Genomic DNA, 20,442 nt, shown 5'->3' on the forward strand with positions numbered 1-20,442 from the left:
TGCCAGACGAACTGGCTGTAAAGGCGCCGCTCAGCCATCATTGAGCTCGCGGCAGTTCGTTGCAGTTCTGGTACCTAAAGTCGCATGTCACATACATATGTACAGTGATGAATTGTTCCAGAATCATAGTGTGTGGGTCACTTCCTCGCAAGCTGTAATCCACCTTAAACAAATTCACGCAAATGGCAGTTTCGCCTGTCATTTTCTCTAAAGATCATTGGCGATGGGATAAGGACGATGGTAGCAGGCTCCGAGTGAAGCTGGTAGTTACTAGTCTGGACCTGCACATTGGCGGCAGGTGTGTGACGGTCGCCTTCCTGAGAACCCGTGTGACTACTCGGGAATCCGGTCCTGCATCTGCGACTGGACAGGCCTATTTAGGATTACCGCTGCCCACCCTGAATGGGGAAGGCCCTAGAAAATGTGGGCTAAACATCGGAAGTCACACTTGAACCGGGCTGGGAATCCGCACCCAGTAGGTCACTCGTTATACTGCGGACGTAAACAAAAGAAGAATGAAATGATTATGACAATAGGGACATGGAATGTCAGGACCCTCCTGGACGTGAACAATTACAGGCCAGAGAGAAGAACCGCTCTTATCACCCAAGAACTAGCCCGGCTAGATATAGACATAGCTGCCTTGAGTGAGACAAGACTCTCAGGTGAGGGACACATTAGTGAGGTACGTTCAGGGTACACCATCTTCTGGAAGGGAATGGATGCAGGAGAACCACGTATCCATGGTGCAGGATTTTCCGTAAAAACGAAAATAGTGAAAGATCTTCGACTTACGCCTGTCTCAATTAATGAAAGACTGATGACTCTTAGAGTACCGATTGGTTCAGACAGAGTCATCACCTTCGTCTCTGCATATGCTCCTACTTTAGACAGTGATGAAGACACAAAGAATCAGTTCTACCACCAACTGAACAGTACTCTCTCTAAAATACCCATTCAAGATAAATTAATTTTACTTGGTGATTTCAATGCCAGAGTGGGAAGGGACAACCGTTTTTGGAGAGACGTCATGGGTAAACAAGGGGTCGGAAACTGCTATGCAAATGGGTTGTTACTTCTTGGTCTATGTGTTGAGCACGAGCTTTTCATCTCCAATACCCAATTCCGCTTCCCTAACCGCTATAAGACCACATTGATGCACCCACGCTCCAAACATTGGCATCTTATAGACTACGTTATTACGCGACAGCGTGACAAGAAAGACATTCTCATCACAAAAGCAGCACTAAACATCGATGAGTGCTGGACTGACCATAGACTTTTAATCAGCCGTTTGAGAGTACCAAAGTATCGCAAGCCACGATCCCACTTTTCAGACCTACCACGCAGAAAATTCAACATAAGCAACCTGAACAACAAAAACGTTCGCTCACACTTCCAAGACATACTGTCTGAACAACTTAACAAAGCTCCAACAACCACAGATGACGTCGAACGAGAATGGACCACATTAAAGAACATCATCAAAGAAACTGCTGAGAATGTTGTTGGTTTCAGTGCACGGAAAAGAAGTGACTGGTTTGATGATAACCATGGAGAAATCCAAGCCATCATCAATGCAAAGCGGGATGCTTACCTATTCCTTGCTCAAGATCCGTCCTGCGCAGAAAAGAAAGCACACTTTCAAGAACTCAAGCAGAAATGTCAAAGTGAAATACAAGTAATCAAGAACAAATGGTGGCAACAGAAAGCCACAGAACTCCATAATCTTTCCGATGCAAGGAACCTGCGTGGCTTCTACGCCTTTATTAAAGAGCTGTATGGACCTATCCGTTCCTCATCAGGAACACTGAAAGCTGCTGACAACTCCACCATTCTTACTGAAAGTCAGGACATCTTAAATCGTTGGAAAGAGCACATCAGCTCACTGTTAAACCGCCATTCTGCCGGCCAGAGTGGCCTTGCGGCTCTAGGCGCTACGGTCTGGAGCCGAGCGACCGCTACGGTCGCAGGTTCGAATCCTGCCTCGGGCATGGATGTGTGTGATGTCCTTAGGTTAGTTAGGTTTAATTAGTTCTAAGTTCTAGGCGACTGATGACCTGAGCAGTTAAGTCGCATAGTGCTCAGAGCCACCAGCCGCCCTTCTACTGCCGCTGGAGATTTTCTCAAAAATGTCCCACAGCACCCTCCAAAACCCTGGATGGCTGATCCTCCAACTTTTCAACAGTTTTGCAAGGCACTCAAGAGTGTGAAACCTGGGAAGGCTCCTGAACCTGACAGCATCCCGATGGAGCTTGTTGAGGGTGGCGGCTTGCCTCTAAAAACTAGACTCATCTCACTTATTCTATTAATGTGGGAAACCTGCAAGGTACCAGCTGACTTGAAGAACTCCACAATTGTCACCATCTTCAAGAAGGGCGACAGAAGCGTCTGTGGTAACTACCGGGGAATATCTCTACTCTCTATTACTGGCAAAATTTTTGCAAGAATCCTTTTATATCGCCTCCAGACACTTTCAGAGACTATACTACCTGAGTCCCAATACGGGTTTCGACCTTCAAGAGGGACAATTGACATGATTTTCTGTGCACGACAACTACAGGAGAAGTGCAGAGAACAGCAAAAGCCTTTACTACTTGTTTTCTATGATCTAGAAAAGGCCTTTGATACAGTTCCCAGAGAAGCCATGTGGATGGTCTTAAAACGCTTCGGCTGCCCTGAACATTTTGTTGACCTGATTGAAGCTCTCCACGATGATATGACTGGACAAGTCCTCTTCCAGAATGAAACGACTGGTGAATTCCCAATAACAAGTGGGCTTAAACAAGGATGGGTTCTTGCACCAACATTATTTGCATTGTATCTGGCAGCTATGCTTTACGAGATACAGTACAGGGTTGATGGAGGATTATTCAACAAGTCCAGACTCCATTCAAAAAGGTTCACCAGTACCACTCGTGTGACAGAGCTGCAGTATGCTGATGACAATGCTTCTCCAGCTCATTCACCTGCACAGTTGCAGCTGTCAGTTGATTCCTTCAGCAGGGCGTATGAACGATTTGGTCTCCCCATCTACACTCCTGGAAATGGAATAAAGAACACATTGACACCGGTGTGTCAGACCCACCATACTTGCTCCGGACACTGCGAGAGGGCTGTACAAGCAATGATCACACGCACGGCACAGCGGACACACCAGGAACCTTGGTGTTGGCCGTCGAATGGCGCTAGCTGCGCAGCATTTGTGCACCGCCACCGTCAGTGTCAGCCAGTTTGCCGTGGCATACGGAGCTCCATCGCAGTCTTTAACACTGGTAGCATGCCGCGACGGCGTGGACGTGAACCGTATGTGCAGTTGACGGACTTTGAGCGAGGGCGTATAGTGAGCATGCGGGAGGCCGGGTGGACGTACCGCCGAATTGCTCAACACGTGGGGCGTGAGGTCTCCACAGTACATCGATGTTGTCGCCAGTGGTCGGCGGAAGGTGCACGTGCCCGTCGACCTGGGACCGGACCGCAGCGACGCACGGATGCACGCCAAGACCGTAGGATCCTACGCAGTGCCGTAGGGGACCGCACCGCCACTTCCCAGCAAATTAGGGACACTGTTGCTCCTGGGGTATCGGCGAGGACCATTCGCAACCGTCTCCATGAAGCTGGGCTACGGTCCCGCACACCGTTAGGCCGTCTTCCGCTCACGCCCCAACATCGTGCAGCCCGCCTCCAGGGGTTCGCGACAGGCGCGAATGGAGGGACGAATGGAGACGTGTCGTCTTCAGCGATGAGAGTCGCTTCTGCCTTGGTGCCAATGATGGTCGTATGCGTGTTTGGCGCCGTGCAGGTGAGCGCCACAATCAGGACTGCATACGACCGAGGCACACAGGGCCAACACCCGGCATCATGGTGTGGGGAGCGATCTCCTACACTGGCCGTACACCACTGGTGATCGTCGAGGGGACACTGAATAGTGCACGGTACATCCAAACCGTCATCGAACCCATCGTTCTACCATTCCTAGACCGGCAAGGGAACTTGCTGTTCCAACAGGACAATGCATGTCCACATGTATCCCGTGCCACCCAACGTGCTCTAGAAGGTGTAAGTCAACTACCCTGGCCAGCAAGATCTCCGGATCTGTCCCCCGTTGAGCATGTTTGGGACTGGATGAAGCGTCGTCTCACGCGGTCTGCACTTCCAGCACGAACGCTGGTCCAACTGAGGCGCCAGGTGGAAATGGCATGGCAAGCCGTTCCACAGGACTACATCCAGCATCTCTACGATCGTCTCCATGCGAGAATAGCAGCCTGCATTGCTGCGAAAAGTGAATATACACTGTACTAGTGCCGACATTGTGCATGCTCTGTTGCCTGTGTCTATGTGTCTGTGGTTCTGTCAGTGTGATCATGTGATGTATCTGACCCCAGGAATGTGTCAATAAAGTTTCCCCTTCCTGGGACAATGAATTCACGGTGTTCTTATTTCAATTTCCAGGAGTGTATATTCCAAAGACAAAGGTGATGGCGCAGCCAACTCCTGGCTCCTCCGTTCCTGACTTCAGCATATCCATTTATGATACACCCTTGGAACTAGTGGACCATTTCCTCTACCTGGGAAGCATACTGTCATCTAACTGCTCATCTGGAAAAGATGTGGAGAATAGATTACATGCTGCCCATGTAGCATTTGGACGTCTTAAAAAGCGTGTCTTCCTGAATAAAGACCTAACGCTGTACACCAAACTGATGGTGTACAAAGCTGTAGTCATCTCCACCCTGCTATATGGTTGCGAAACCTGGACGTTATATCGCTGTGATCTGAAGAAACTAGAACGCTTCAACCAACAGAAGCTAAGATATATCATGAACCTGAAATGGGACGACTTCATATCGAACATGGCTGTTCTTGAGAAACCAAAAATGTATAGCATGGAAGCTCTTATCATTGGGCACCAACTCAGATGGGTCGGACATGTCCAGCGTATGGAAAATGACAGACTTCCACGCCAAATGCTGTACAGCGAAGTGAGTACAGGTAAAAGGCCACGAGGTTCCCCTCTCAAACGTTATAAGGATCAGTACAAGAAAAATCTGAAAAACTTGAACATCGATCCGAGTAACTGGTCCACAATAGCAGAAGACCGAAGTCGCTGGCGCTCAGTTACCTCAAATGCTCTTCAAAACTTTGAGCTGGAACGTCGAAGAATGGAGAATGACAAACGCCGGAGATGTAAACTCCTCCAGGCTCAGACACGTCCTCCACCTTCCATCAGCTGTAATGTCTGTGGCCGCCTGTTCCATGCTAGGATTGGATTGCTAAGCCATCAACGACACTTCCACGCCTGAACAGTGACAAAGGAAATCTCAGGAGAGAAATGAAAACTCGGATACGAGTATCAGCCGACGACGACTGAGGTATAGACACAAATAGTTCATTGAGCAAAGTTTAGTTCATGCAACAACACGAAAGTCATTGAACACAGTAAGTCAGCTGCTGTGATCGCTCCTGCTGTTGCAAATTCTTTTTTTGTCTTCTGCCAATGATCATTATGACCATTTGGTTATGATCATGCTTATTTTTATGCGACGTATCAAGTGTAAGTAAAGACTGAATTCCGTGGCATCCGGTAATACAAGAACCTGGCCTTGTGCGCTGAAAGACCCGCGTGACAGTTCATTGATATATATTAATACGATCACAACTGGGATTATCCTGATTGAGACAACAACAAAATGCAATCGGTATCCGACAGTGGTCTTAAACCCACTTAGAGGGGCATATCCGTCTGACCGCCATCTGGCTGGATTCTAGTGTGCCAACTACGAGTTTTCAACTTGTTTGTAATAAAGTGTATCAGAGGATTTTGAGGCCAACGTGTCTGTAGAATATAATTGCTTTTATCCGAGCTGCATTGCATTATTTAGTAGAACCGAAATTCCTCTCCAAAACCCTAGTTCTAGGTATTTGCTAAGTCCAGAATCCACAGAGTGCCGAATAACGTACGAGCGTCTAAACTGCACGTAAGGGTAGGTAAGACTACAGGTCGAGAAACTGCGGTGGCAGACTGCGTTGCCACCGCGCAGGTAAGCCACAAAGAGGACCTGCCACGCACCCTGTAAATCTACCGTTTACCATACCAGACAGTACAAGGGGTCCAGTACGTTATAAGTTAGGGTTTGTCATTCTGTAGAGGGGATGTTACAAAGTGGTACATCGGCCAAGGGAATGTTTCAACGTGGAACATCGGCCGAAAAATGAGTAAACGGAGATGCATCACCGAGTAGTACGAAGTAATTTATGCACAAGGATAAGCATTATAGTAGCATAGTACACTGCAAGTAATTGCAGCAGCAGAGCGGCTCAGTAGTTTGGCTTGCGTGCTTAGTACGTGGAGACAGTACCGGTCGTAAAGGGCTGCGGAGTAGCCTTGAATCTGGCGCACATTGCGTAAGCAGGCGCCGCAGTCGGTTAAGCTTTCATGGGCATGACGAACGGCCGCACAAAGAGGAACGGTGCCAGCGCGCGGTGGAAGCAGAACACCAGTGGACAGCAGACCTCGCGAGGTTGAAGCCGGTGTAGAAGCACTGCATAAAGAGAACATCGCTAGCGGAACAATTCGGGGCACGCAACAAACAGGCAGTGCGTCGGAGAAGTCGTCGATAGCCAAGAAACCGAATTCTACACCAACGGTTGAACAGCTTTTTAACTTTAGGAAAGAAAATGACTGAGCAGGATAAGAGTAGCATAGCGGGGAAAGCTAAGGGTGATACTGAGCAGGTTATTAAAATGGATAGAATAAATAGGGATTTAGACAGTGCAGAAATGTTTAGCTCAGATCTGCATTCAATGAGAATTTTATTGGCAGGTGATAGCCAAGTAGAGACCGAACAGACAAATGAGTTGCCACTAAACTTGAGTGATTCTATCTCTGAAGGGGTTGAGGTTACTCAAGGCAGGTCAGAATCAGTAGTAGACAGATGATTTTGGCAGTACCAGGGGAATAGAAAAATGTCTTCTTGCTGTCACTTCTTGCAACGTTGACTCAATTTCAGGAAGAAATCAGTAAAGATATTAAGCAAGGAAATGAACAAGCAAGCTCCAGTGTTGCATTGGAAGTGTCGAATTTGCCTGAGGAGGTGAAGAGTGACATCCCTGAGCAGTTCGCCCTGCAATTGGAGCAGCAAGTAGACATTAAACTACGACAAGTAGTAGATAAAGTTGGTACTGAGCTGGACCAAGTGAAGAAGGCATGTGCTAAAGAGCACAAGGAGGGGTTAGAAAAATAACCAAAGTATTGGATGAGCATGCTACTGCATATCACAAATTCACAACTGAGTTGGAAGATAAACAGAGGGATCTGGAAACGAAAATAAATACTGAAGTGGGTAATATAAGGTCTGAGCAAGATACTAGTTATAAGTTACATGTTAAGGACACTATTCAGGCGTTGGCAGCTAGTCGAGCAATGTTTGACTCGTTTAGAAACATCAAGAGGTCCATAATCAGCAGCAGGACTCTCAAATATTGCAAAATGAGCAAGCAACTGCTAAACTGGCCACTAGGGCAGGCCAGGGTTCGTCGAGCAGTTCAGCAGAAGCAGTGTTTATTCAGTGTCGTAAGTTTAGTACCTTTGGGCCACAGGGAACCATTAATCCTAAAGTATTCCTTGAGGAATTAGATTGGGTAATGCCGGAGAACTGGACGGAACGAGAGCGAATTTCGTATGTAGTGGGTCACTTAACGGATGATGCCTTTCAGTAGGCTAATGGGGTGGCTATTGACTGCAAAGGTTTCACAAATTTTAAGACAAGGTTTTTAAAAGAATATTGGTCTGGAGAAATCCAGCAACAATTGTTAGTGGATTTTTGGGGAGGCAGGAAGTACCAAGCAGAGTGTGGCACTATGAAACAGTTTTGTGATTGGTGGTAGCGCCGCATAAAGCATGTAGATGGAGGTATGGCGGTCGAGTTGTTTGCTGCTGGGATAGAGAGGATGTTGCCTTTTTATGTTAGGAAGGAGAGGGTAGCAGCACCACAGGATAGCTACGAAATATATGTGAGTTTCTTAGACAGACTCGAGCGTTTAGATTTGCGCTACGGTAATCAGCCGCAGAGACAGGCGTAGGGAAGAGAGTGGAGAGAGTTTAAACGAAATAGTGTCCCATTGATGGGCCGACTGCAGTCAGCTCACGTGAAGGGCCCATATAGAAACAGGTGTTCACGTCCGAGCCGGCGTGGGGAGAAAGAGAAAGGAAAGAGCAAGGAGGCCGTAAGAGATGGCCTTGACGTTCGGCAAGGTGCATTGGAGTCAGCTGGTGCGGGCTGGACGCAGGTGACAGCGGAGGCGCGCCCAGCGAATGTAGGAGAGAGGGAGAGAAGAACGGTGGGGGTCTCGCGCACAGGCTGACCGGCAATCGGCAGTGCCATGAGCGCGCCGGAGATAATGAAAATACCGCGGCAAGTGCAGGAGGCGGGCGAACTTACGGAATAGCTCGATTGTTTGAAGAGACGGCACCCAGGCCTGACGGCAATAAAAATAGTAACATCTCGTTTAATCAAAGAGTGTGGGAACTATGGCATCCAAGAGTAAATCCCCCGTCGGAGGTTCGGGTCCTCCCTTGGGCATGGGTGTGTGTGTGTGTGTGTGTGTGTGTGTGCGTTGTCCATAGCGTAAGCTAGATTAAGACGTGTGTAGGCTTAGGGACCGATGACCTCAGCAGTCTGGTCCCATAAGACCTTATCAGAAATTTCAATTATTTTCTAAGAGTAAGTATGGAATCTGGCAACATATTAATGTTTGCAATAGCGGAACCATTAGAGGGAGGTGTCAGCAGTGAAGAGCGAGTGAGCGGCATTGTTTCTGAGTTCATGTTTGATGGAGATAAGCAACATGGACAACCCTTAGGGTTAAGCGGCGGAGAAGTTGAGCTCCTCGAATCTCGCGCTGAATGGGCAGAAGCTGAGCGTATGTGCAAACTGTCGCTTCACGACAGATTGCTTGAAGGTTCTTCGGGTTGGCAGGTAGGTAAGTCTCAATCCGGAAATGTTAGAATTGTTCCATAATTTGGTTGACGAGAGATCATTGCCGATTTGTTAGCAGAGGAGGAAGCCACTCCCACGGTCGCAGACGGTGAACGTATTGTCGAGGTGCAGGTTGGAGGAATGGTAAGTCAGGTGATGGTGGACAGCAGATCGGAAATTTCCGGAATTTCGGATGAGTACTTTGCGAGTTTGCCAACAACAGAAGATATGCCAGTGTGGCCAGTGTCCCAAATGAAAATATTTGGTGCTACTGGAGAGTAATGGTAGAACATTCCTTTCTTCTCAGTCTCGGGGTGAATGTAGAGTTATTAGTGGGCATGGATTTTCTATATGCGTTTAAAGATGAACTAAAAAATTTTGAAGACTGTGGGTTGAGATTCCTAGTAGGAGGTAGAAAACTAGTGGTCCCCTTTGCTAAGAGAAAGGAGGTATTTCGTATTCCTAAGGAGGCACAGTACGTAGGAGAGGGAGGTGTTGCAGCAGAGGTGAAATTAGTAACGATACATAGCTTGAGTCAGGGTAAGGATGTGGTGGAGACGATTCAAGAGAAAATATGTGTCAGAGTTGGGGAGTTTGTCTGAATAACAGAAAGGGGAACTGAGTGAAATTTTAAAACGAAATTGTGGAGTCATTTCTAATGCACCAGGTGAAGTACAGAAGTTCGAGTGCAGTTTAACTATTAAGCAACATGAGTTCTATGCCCCCAACGCTTATGTAATACCGTTTGCCGGGAGAAAAGTAGTACTAGAAGAGATAGACCGCATGCTGTCATGGAAGAGGAGCGGGGGGGGTTAATTGAAAGAGCAAGTAGTGAATATATCAGTGCATTGTTTGTAGTATCCAAGATGGATGGAAGTGTGCGACTTGTCCTGGGTTTGAGGAGACTGAATGTAATTGTGGAACGAGAAACCGATAGGCCAATATCGTTCGATGAGTTCCATGGATGTGACCTCTTGGTATTGGAGTATAAAGTTAGTGGAACAATCTAGGAAATATACAGCGTTCTTGCAAAAAGGAAATCTGTTATCAGTTTTGCTCTTGCCATTTGGTCTTAACATTGCTGTGTGTGTCTTTGTAAGAGCCATGTACCAGTTGTTGGGACCTGAGCTATTGGACCAGCTTACTGTTTATGTTGACGATATATTAATAGCGACAAAGACGTGGGAGAAGCCTTCTGCATTATTGGAAAAGGTACTGGTGGCTATGCAGAAAAGGGGCATGAAACCTAAGTTTAGTAAGACAGATTGGCTGAAGGAAAAGATTAAATTTCTGGGGCATATCATTGATGAAACAGAAATACAACAAGAGAGTGGAAAACTACCATCAGCCCTTACCAACTGAAATCAGGACTCATCTGACCAGGTCGCTGTTTTCCAGTCGTGTAGGGGCCAACTAATATGGGCAAGAGGCTAGGAGAGGCACTGCAGACGATGTTGCGCTGTTAGCAATGGCACTCGCGTCGGTCGTCTGCTGTCATAGCCCATTAACGCCAAATTTCACCGCACTGTCCACACGGATACGTTTATCGTAAGTCTCACATTGATTTTTGCGGTTGTTTCACGCAGTGTTGCTCGTATGGTAGCACTGACAACTCTACCCAAACGCCGGCCGGGGTGGCCGAGCGGTTCTAGGCGCTACAGTCTGGAACCGCGCGACCGCTACGGACGCAGGTTCGAATCCTGCCTCGGGCATGGATGTGTGTGATGTCCTTAGGTTAGTTAGGTTTAAGTAGTGCTAAGTTCTAGGTGACTGATGACCTCAGAAGTTAAGTCCCATAGTGCTCAGAGCCATTTGAACCATCTACCCAAACGCCGCTGCTCTGGATCGATATATGCATATAGCTATCCAATGACTTTTGTTACTTCAGGGTATATTATCATTTACAAGCTACACTTAAGGGTCTATCTGTTCAAAGGCCACTCTAACACCTTGCCTACATGTCGGTGCTTATACACCGGCATCGGAGTCACGCTGGGTTGCATATACGCTGTAGCAAAGCCCTCAAAGGGAAACATTTTGATCGTTCATTGCATATAGAATGATCAGAAACAGTCCGAAAAGGTTCAGGTCGCTGTGCGCGCATATTCAAGCGGAACGCCAGAGACGGTGTTGCCAAACGTGTTCTTCGTTTGGTTTCCTAAAACCGAACAGGTTAGCGCGACAAATATTGTAATTGCAACGCTGGTAAGGACAGAAGCCCAGTCAAATGCTGAGCAGTCTCGTGCACTATCATTTACCCTTTAATAACAACTGACACTATTTGTATCTTTTCTTTTATGCGTCCTTTCTTAACATTATCTCTCAGTAACACATACCCTGCAGTACCCTTAGAAGCTTTTCAGAGTGTTTGTGAACACTCTATACATATAGGGTGAGTCGCAACTGCGAAAAATATTTCCTATAAAGTGTCACACATTGAGCTACAAACATTAATTCGTTTTCCCATTTCCCCTATGTCACTAAATAGCAGTGTAATTGAATGTTATAAGATCGAGAAATGTGAAGCGGGCTTTGAGGTGCTGCAGAGCGCCTACGTAAGGCAAAGGGATAGATCTGCAACACCGAACAACAAGCAAGTGTTGTAGGTAGTCGACGCCGCCGATTAGAAGGCGAGGGATATGGCGTCAGACGACGGTTTGCGTGACAATGAGAGAAGTTACAATGAAATGAACACCGTTAGCTGCTTACAGGCGTTGACATACGTCAACGGGGACAGATGAAAATGTGTGCCCCGACCGGGACTCGAACCCGATATCTCCTGCTTACATGGCAGACGCTTTCTCCATCTGAGCCACTGAGGACACAGAGGATAGTGCGACTGCATGGATTTATCTCTGGCACGCCTCCTGCGAAACCCACATTCTCAACGTATTTTCCCGCACTACATTCGTAGTGCCTCCGCCCATTATACTCATTACTCGCGGTGCGTTGCCGATTCCCGTAAGAGGAGGAGGAGGAGGTTAGTGTTTAACGTCCCGTCGACAACGTGGTCATTAGAGACGGAGCGCTAGCTCGGGTTAGGGAAGGATGGGGAAGGAAATCGGCCGTGCCCTTTCAAAGGAACCATCCCGGCATTTGCCTGAAGCGATTTAGGGAAATCACGGAAAACCTAAATCAGGATGGCCGGAGACGGGATTGAACCGTCGTCCTCCCGAATGCGAGTCCAGTGTGCTAACCACTGCGCCACCTCGCTCGGTTCCCGTAAGAGTTCGGGCATTGTTTGTGTATTCGCACAGAAGAAGAAGATGGTCAAGTGGCCGGTGAGCCTTAACTATATATATACTAAGATGGTAAGATATATACTAAGATGGTCCGAAAGAACAGATACCATCTTAGTATATATAATGCGAGAAGTGACAGCGTCCACATCTATCTCTTTCCGTTTTCGCCCCCGTGTTATGTATCTTGGCTAGATGGCACTGAGAAAGGAAATGAAGGAAGAAATGCATTACTATGTATGCGTGTTTTATTATTTGCTTCTTGTCCTGGATATAGTCTTAAGGAACGATCACAAAGAATCAAAATTCAAAATACGACTAGTCAGTTATGTAGCAGTCCATTTAAACGAATACAGAACAACAGTACAAATCTAAAGTAACGTAGAAACACATGACCAGAAGCTTCAGTGGTTCTTAATAAGTAATGTTCTACATGACGGCCATGGTGTGTGAGGAAAAGCTCGACTCTTCGTAGGAAGGACTAGTGAACACGATCCTTCATGTCTGCATCTCTTTGTGTAATATCACAGGCATGTTGTACTCTGCGTCGAAGATTGTTGACATCAACAGTCCCTCCTTCATAAATCACAGATTTCAGATGGCCCCACAAAAAGAAATCCAGTGGACTAAGGGCTGGTGGTCTAGCTGGCCCTGCTAGAGGGTTTCCGAGACTAATCCATTTGCAAGGGAAGGAACTGTCCAGGTAGCGTCACATTGTGCCGCTGAAGTGAGAGGGGGCTCTGTCATGTGTGTTCCACAGGTTCACACGAGAGGCCAGACTAATGTCTTCCAATATTTCCGTAACGTGGCATCCAGGAAACGCAGATATCGCTCTCCTGTCAGCCTTGGTAGTAGCACATGTGGCCCTATTAGGTGCCGATCGATAATACGACGCCGGCCACGGTGGCCGTGCGGTTCTAGGCGCTCCAGTCCGGAGCCGCGTTGCTGCTACGGTCGCAGGTTCGAATCCTGCCTCGGGCATGGGTGAGTGTGATGTCCTTAGGTTAGTTAGGTTTAAGTAGTTCTAAGTTCTAGGGGACTGATGACCACAGAAGTTGAGTCCCATAGTGCTCAGAGCCATTTGATAATACGACGCCTGATATTGACATGCCATCGCTGTTGGTACCCTCGTACCAATGTGCTGTTGGGATTTTCTTCTGCCCACTTGTGTCAGTTACGTGAATTCATAATACCCTCATTCTTGAAATAGGCTTCGTTGGTGAACAGTACTGTTCGTGAAAAATGCTGGTCGTGCTTCTGAAGCCGTAGGATGACATTTCAGAAGTCTACACTCTGCTGGTTGTCTCCCGGTGGCAATTCACGTACATTCGGCATTCGAAAGGGATAGTTGTGGTTTCTGTGCAGTACTCGCGCATCAGTAGACTGTGGTATTCCGACTGCAGTGGTGAGAGACCTGTTGCTTATTTTTCGGTGCTCCGCAACATTTTGTAACAAATTCTCTTCGCCATCTGCACTTCACGCCGACGGCGAGCCCCGGCCACTGAATCCTGGAGGTGCTACACGTACACCATACTCCCTGTTCAACCTTCCTGTTCAAATGTACAAAACAAGTCATTGTATGATATTCCACATTATTACAGGTCTACACCATTTTGTTTTGTCTCCTCGAGAAACATATTACAATAGGGATTATTGTAGTGTGGTGTTTTCAGTGTGTACTGAGACTGCAGAGATGCACCTCCAAACACTAAACTAATTATGAAACATTATTTTTTTGAGGGTATGATTAAAACTCAATGACTACTCTTCATAGTTAGCATCAACTTGAATTCCATTTCTCTGAAATGTAGACAGACTTCTGTGAGATTCATGATTCACACCGAAGGACCAGAGCTGCAGAATAGCATAGATGGATTCTTGCTGTTACAGGCAGAAGGCAGCAGGCCTGTGTCCAGCTAGTGTTTGACCCCCCCCCCCCCCCCAGTTGCCCCTCCGCCCCTCCCCCCCCGCTGCCACTCTTGCTTTCCCCAGCCCACTAAAAGACGAACAGCAGCATTACCAGCATTACATCACATGAACATGGTTCAGAGAAGCATGCAGCTACTATTTGGTTTGCCCACTAGCAAAGCTCCTGTTCATGGTAAGGCACCACAACTAAACAGAACTCCTTGTTAATTTATTGTGAGATGGAATACCAAAACACATCAAAATTACTGGATGTGACTCTTTAGCTGAGGACATTTGCAGAGTGCCATAGATGTGATTGAGCTGTTGCAGTGAGGAGCAAGCAGGGCTGTGGCAGACTGGTGTTAGCCAGCCTCTAGCCTGATTCTGGTCAGTCCCCACAATGTGTTTGATGACACAGTCTGTCCCCACTGCACCAAAACCTGTGTATACTATAGTGTCCGTGTGCAACAGCAGCTGTAAATTACATGAAGGTAGCTCAGAAGAACATACAGCTACAATTTGGTTTCCCCACCAGCAAAGCTCCTGTATGGGGTTGAGCACTGCAAGTAAACACAAGCTCCTTGCTAATTTTGTGCAAGGTGAAATTCCAAAATACAAAGTGGCAAGTTCATTCTTCCATGTATTGTGTAGAGGATGTATCAGAAGTACGGGATGTGACACTTCAGTTAAGGATCAGAGCTGCACAGTGTCTTAGTTTTGTTTGTGGTGTTTCAGGGAGGAGAAAGCTGGGTTGTGGCAGGCTGGTGTTAGGCAGCCTCCACCTCTAACCCCACTGGGCCCCTCACAGCATTGCTCCTGGGTCTTGTCCCTGTTGGATCAAAAGCTGTGTATACTGCAGTGTCCCTATGCAACAGCTGTAGTGCATCACATGAAGATGGCTCAGAAAACTGTGCAGCTACAATTGGGTCCATCCACCAGCAAAGCTTCTGTACAGGGTAAGGCACCACAATTAAACAGAATGTCCTTCCCAATTTAGTGCAAGATGCAAGATCAAACCACAAGTTTATTCCTCTGAAAATTGTGCAGAGAGCGTTTTAAAATTACTGCATGTGACCATTTAGATTTTATCTCAGGTCTATTTATGGTATGAGACATGCACCAAATAGTTTTCAGAGTATCTTCATGCAGCATACTAGTGTACCCATATAGTAGCAAGTTTTTGGGTCTGGTTATCAGAAAGGGAACCTCCACAAACATTCTTGCTGCATAGAGTCTCCAACGAATCGCGCTTCAGCTATTCAATCTAAAAAATGCCCCTGTCTAGGATTATATCGTTTTGGGCAGCCATGAAAATAAAAAAAAGGACAATTTTTTTCTTTTAAATCCTATCTAACACATATGTATGTAAACTTCAGTTGGTGAACCATTTGAAAGTGTTAATGCACTTTAACTGTGGTACCTTGGGCAACAAACACATGGTTCTTTCCTGCTTTGTTTTCTTACCTTAGGTGGAGGTGCCAGTCTTCAACTCACTCACTTGCTCTTCATTTTAAGAGTCAGTTGTATAAAATGATGTCTCAGGGCCCAAATTGATTTTTTGATAGAATTTAGATTTGATTACTGACCGTTCTTCTAAACCGTAGCACATGCTTACACATGGGTACTTCTCTATCCACATTAAAGCACAAGCAGGAAGAATTTTGTTGCCACTATTCATCTATGTATCTTCAGTAAATTGTTGTGGAATTAAATTTAGGATATTTAAGTCAATTCATATTCAGTTTATTAAAACATTCTGAAATGGTCAGATGAAGTGACATAACAGATTTTATCCCTTTCTTGGCCGTTTCATAAGTTGGGGTACATCCCAACAACATTTCATCTTTAACAGACATCCAACTACTTGGAGAACAAACACATCACGCATTAACTGATACATTACTTAACATTGCCTCAATTACACATGTTAAATCAGAACGGAACCTTCTCCCGATATTTATTTGCATCAAACAGAACTTGATTTAACTGTACAGCTCAACTGAGAGTTTGTTAAATACCTGAAACATCATTCACAAAATAAGACAGGAAGGTAGCTGCACTAGAATTTAATGACCAATTGACAGTGAAACAGATTATAAACTCCAGTAGGAGATGGATGGGGAAGACCATTGGCTGTTTGCTTTTGAAAGTAACCATCACAAATTGCCCTGTAATAATTTAAGGATACGATAGATAACCAAAACCTTGACTTATGAAAACAAGCACTTTGAGATGTCAGTAGCTAATGTTTCCCTCTGGATGGCAGTTTTTTTTATTTATTAAAAGGCAGTGTAAAGTAAATACACCCTGAAGTAGAACTCATCACTAGGCTGCAGGAAATGGGTTCTTGTTACCTGTGGACCTTATCTCAGCAGTCGCTACCTCTGTTTCACAATATGGACAGTATTAGAATAATAGTACTCAACAGCTATCTTGAAACTATGCATGCATTTTAAGACTACCCCCTCAAATATCTTCTGTTATATGATAGGTAATTTCATGGAAATAATAATCACAAAAGGGCTTTGTACATAATGTTCAATATGTTTTTGTAATGTTATTAACCTCTCAGACAAAGGTGTCAACTGTGGAGTAAGAATTCTGTCAAACTGAAATATCCTATTTTGCTTGCAGAGTACTGAATGATTTAGCACTTGGTATTTTATGTTACTTGTAACGGAAAATTGACTTATGGAGGTAGTAGATGATTTGAATAGTTGTGTATTGTCATTGAAGAGATTGATTAAATTGCAGTGAATTCAGTGTTTGTGTAAAACATCCTAAAAATTACTCGTGTTCTATGAATGTCAAATCTATTAGAGGAATATAGTTTAAACACACATTGAGTGGCACTGTATGTTTTGTCATTTGTAGTCTGCTCAAACAGAATTATGTAGAAAATGCAGAATATTGAAAGAAACGTTTTGAAACACTCACAAGCTTGATTAGTCTGCAAGAGGTCATCACAGAAATGATCATTATCGATCAGAGTCACACACGTTTTAAAATTCAGAGAAAATGAATTCTGAAATGAACCTAGAAAAGTTTAAAATGTTGCAAAACTACCTAGCATAAAAACAATGACTGCACAGTTAGATAAATTCCTGCATACTAAATGGCACATTGAATGTCATTCTTCCTACACATTAATTGGGAATGAAACAAGAAGGAAGTAAAATGATACTGATACTGTATCCACTAGAAACTGTATGATTATTTGAAGAGTACATAGATAATTTGAGATGTGGAGTTTACTAGGATAGGGAAAGAATCCAGCTGTGAAGGCATTACAGCAATTGCTTGCCATGATATAGGGAATCCATAGAATATCAAACTCTAGATGCCAAGACAGGAATCTGAATCTCACTCATTCAACTTACAGATCTATGGAGGTTACTAGCCAGTACAGTGACAAGAATGTTGAGAAGAGCTACCAGTTTGATTATTCTTTTGTTCAGGTGTGGGGAGACATCATATTGAACAGCATAAGGAGAATAAGAAAGATATTTTTCCTCTTTAGCTGTAACATCAATTATACCTCCTCTTACTTACACAACTGTTTTTACCTTAAAATCCATTTCAGTGAAAGCATGATGCCATATATATGAAAAAGGTAGCAAATTCATACAACAGCCTACTATGTGTGATGGTTTACAAATTATAAGTCAACGAAGAAATTTTATCAGTTATTGGTAGTAAAGATTACTCATATTGTCCAAAATAACACAAAAAATTTAACTGTTGTAATAAACCTCAATAAATGAGGAACTGGCACACTCCACACCTGAGCAAACTCAATGATGAAAAGGTTGTGCACTATGTCAAATTGCATCAGAGTCAATCTAAGAGGAAAACTTACACAGCAGGTCAGAAACTAGAGTGTCCAGAAAGAAAGCAAATGACAACTATATACTCAACTCAACAAAGTAGTGTGAAGTAGTGCATAAAATTATTAAAACAAAAATAAGGTATAAAAGGAAGCACAAAATTCCAATCTAACCCATCATCTTAAATGCACACATTACCAGTTGTGGCTCAAATAAAAATCTCACTGAAGATGCAGTTTTGCTCCAAGCTCTAGATTGTAAGCCAGTTGATAATTTATGCTGGTCTTGTGTATCTTACAGAAAAGTATGTGAAACAGTTGCCAAACTTAGAAAATCAGAAGCCAAAGATTTCTGTGAACTCTCAAGTTATGCAATAAGAAATTGTACTGCCAGTAACTATAATCATCAATGAAATTTGTCATGAAGGGATCTCTCCAGGTTGCCAAAAATTATTACTGTTACACCTATCCATAACAGGAGTGATAAAGCATCCCCTGATAACTATCATGCCATCTCATTCCTACCAATAATGTCAAAGATAACAGAATATTATGTGCACAAACAGATGAACCAGCATCTTAAGGAAAATAATTTACTTAGCTCTTCACAACATCGTTTCTCTTGAGTGTAAGGAAACAAGCTGCACAACTCTTCTGGAATTAAGAAAAGCTGTTGACACTGTCTCCCACAGTATACTTATCATCAACTGCCAGTACTACAGAGCTGGAGGGAGTGCTCTTCCCCTTATTGGGTCATGCCTAAGCCAGAGAGATAACTTAGTAAGTATAATCAAATACGATTTACCCTCATTCTTGCCATGTGAGTCAGTACTGTACACAGATGGTAAAACTCTAATTACACAATTTTATTATATAGAGAAGCCATGACATAACATAAATATAGCAATGGACTGACATGCTACTTGGTTCCAGACGTTTTGCTTGCAAATTAATTATAATAAAACTGATGGAATTGTTTCAGTTTTAGTGTCTCCAATGAAGAGTATAAGATAATTTGACTGTTAGGTCTCTACATAGACCAGAAACTAAGCTGGGTGAGTAACACATAAAAATTGTGCTCCAAACTGTCTTGAGTGATTTATCTGTTGTACAAATTCAGACATAATGCAAGCAAAACCCTCTTAGCATATGCATATTTTGTATTATTCCCCTCTCACCTCACCCAGGGAATTCATCTATGGGGTAACTGCTTTGGCTCCAAAATTGCTTTCAGGTGGCAATAAGAAGGCTGCTAGATTTATAGTAACAATTTTTAAGAGAAGCATGTAAAACTCATTTCAAAGATCTTAATATTATGACAGTTCCTAGCCTCTACATGTATAGTTATCTCCTCAGTATTAAAGAGAATTTAAATAATTTTAACCTTAAGGTATCCATACAGAAAGGCAACACAGGGACTGGACAATCAGTTCATTTGCTGTACAACAGGCTAGCTAATATTTGTAGCAGCCACAATTGTCTTGGTCTCAGATATTTCAACAGACTTCCATAACTAACTCATTCTATAGCTTATAGTGCATTTAAAATTACTTTATCAGAGTGGTCTAAGAAATAAAAGAATGTAAGATATCAATTTCAATTGGTATTACATTCTGATAAATTACTCCCACACCAAGTTGTCACATTAGAGACTACTTGCAGGCACAAATAATCTACATCAAATGGTTTGTTAATGGGTTCCTGCATACATATTTTTGATGTTAGATGTGACACAATATTGTTGAAGTAAATGTCATGAAATTTTATGTTCTACTTCACTTAGCTTTATGCTGAAGTGATTAATGTCATGGTATACCTCCTAATATTGTTTCTGACCTCCTGTTGTCCAGTGTAGTGCAGCAGCTAAACTTGGCATTGACTCAACAAGTCATTGGAAGTCCCTTGCAAAAATAATGAGACCTTCTGTTCCTATAGCCAACTATAATTGTGAATAAGTTGCTAGTGCAGTATTTGGTGCTTCCTGATTATATTCTGTAAATGTTTGATTGCATTCATGTTAAGCAGTCTGGGTGGCCAAATCATTCACTCAAATCATCCCCAATATATTTCAACTGAACTGTGAGCAATTGTGACCTGGTGACATGGTGCATTGTCACCCACTAAAATTACATTGCTTTTTGGCAAGATGAAGTTCATGAATAGCTGCAAATGGTCTCCAAGTAACAGAAAATAACAATTTCCTGTCAATGATTGGTTCTGCCCACACCATTGTGGAGCCACCACCAGCTTGCACAGTGCCTCATTGAGTTGTGTCTTTGACTTCATGGGGTCTAGGCCACACTCAAACCCTACCATCAGTTCTTAATAACTGAAACTTGGACTCATCTGACCACGCCACAGTTTTCCAGTCATCTAGAGTCCAAGTGATAAGGTCACAAGGCCAGGAGAGGCACTGTAGCTGATGTCACTCAGCAAAGGCACTCAAATTGGTCATCTGTCGCCATAGCCCATTAATGACGAATTTCATTGC

General features: G+C 44.3%; 1 protein-coding gene across 1 annotated transcript in view; it reads left to right on the forward strand.

Moving 5' to 3' along the window:
• The first annotated feature begins 526 nt into the window (after positions 1-526).
• The window catches only part of LOC124722607, a 70,312-nt gene continuing 50,396 nt past the window's right edge, over positions 527-20,442 (forward strand). The window contains exons 1-4 of the mRNA XM_047247747.1: positions 527-1,847; positions 6,671-6,900; positions 7,011-7,231; positions 8,723-8,978. Of these exons, the coding sequence (XP_047103703.1) occupies positions 527-1,847; positions 6,671-6,900; positions 7,011-7,231; positions 8,723-8,978 (2,028 nt within the window). The remainder of the gene's footprint in view (positions 1,848-6,670; positions 6,901-7,010; positions 7,232-8,722; positions 8,979-20,442) is intronic.

The sequence above is a fragment of the Schistocerca piceifrons genome, chromosome X (assembly GCF_021461385.2).
Source record: "Schistocerca piceifrons isolate TAMUIC-IGC-003096 chromosome X, iqSchPice1.1, whole genome shotgun sequence".
Lineage (NCBI taxonomy): Eukaryota > Metazoa > Arthropoda > Insecta > Orthoptera > Acrididae > Schistocerca > Schistocerca piceifrons.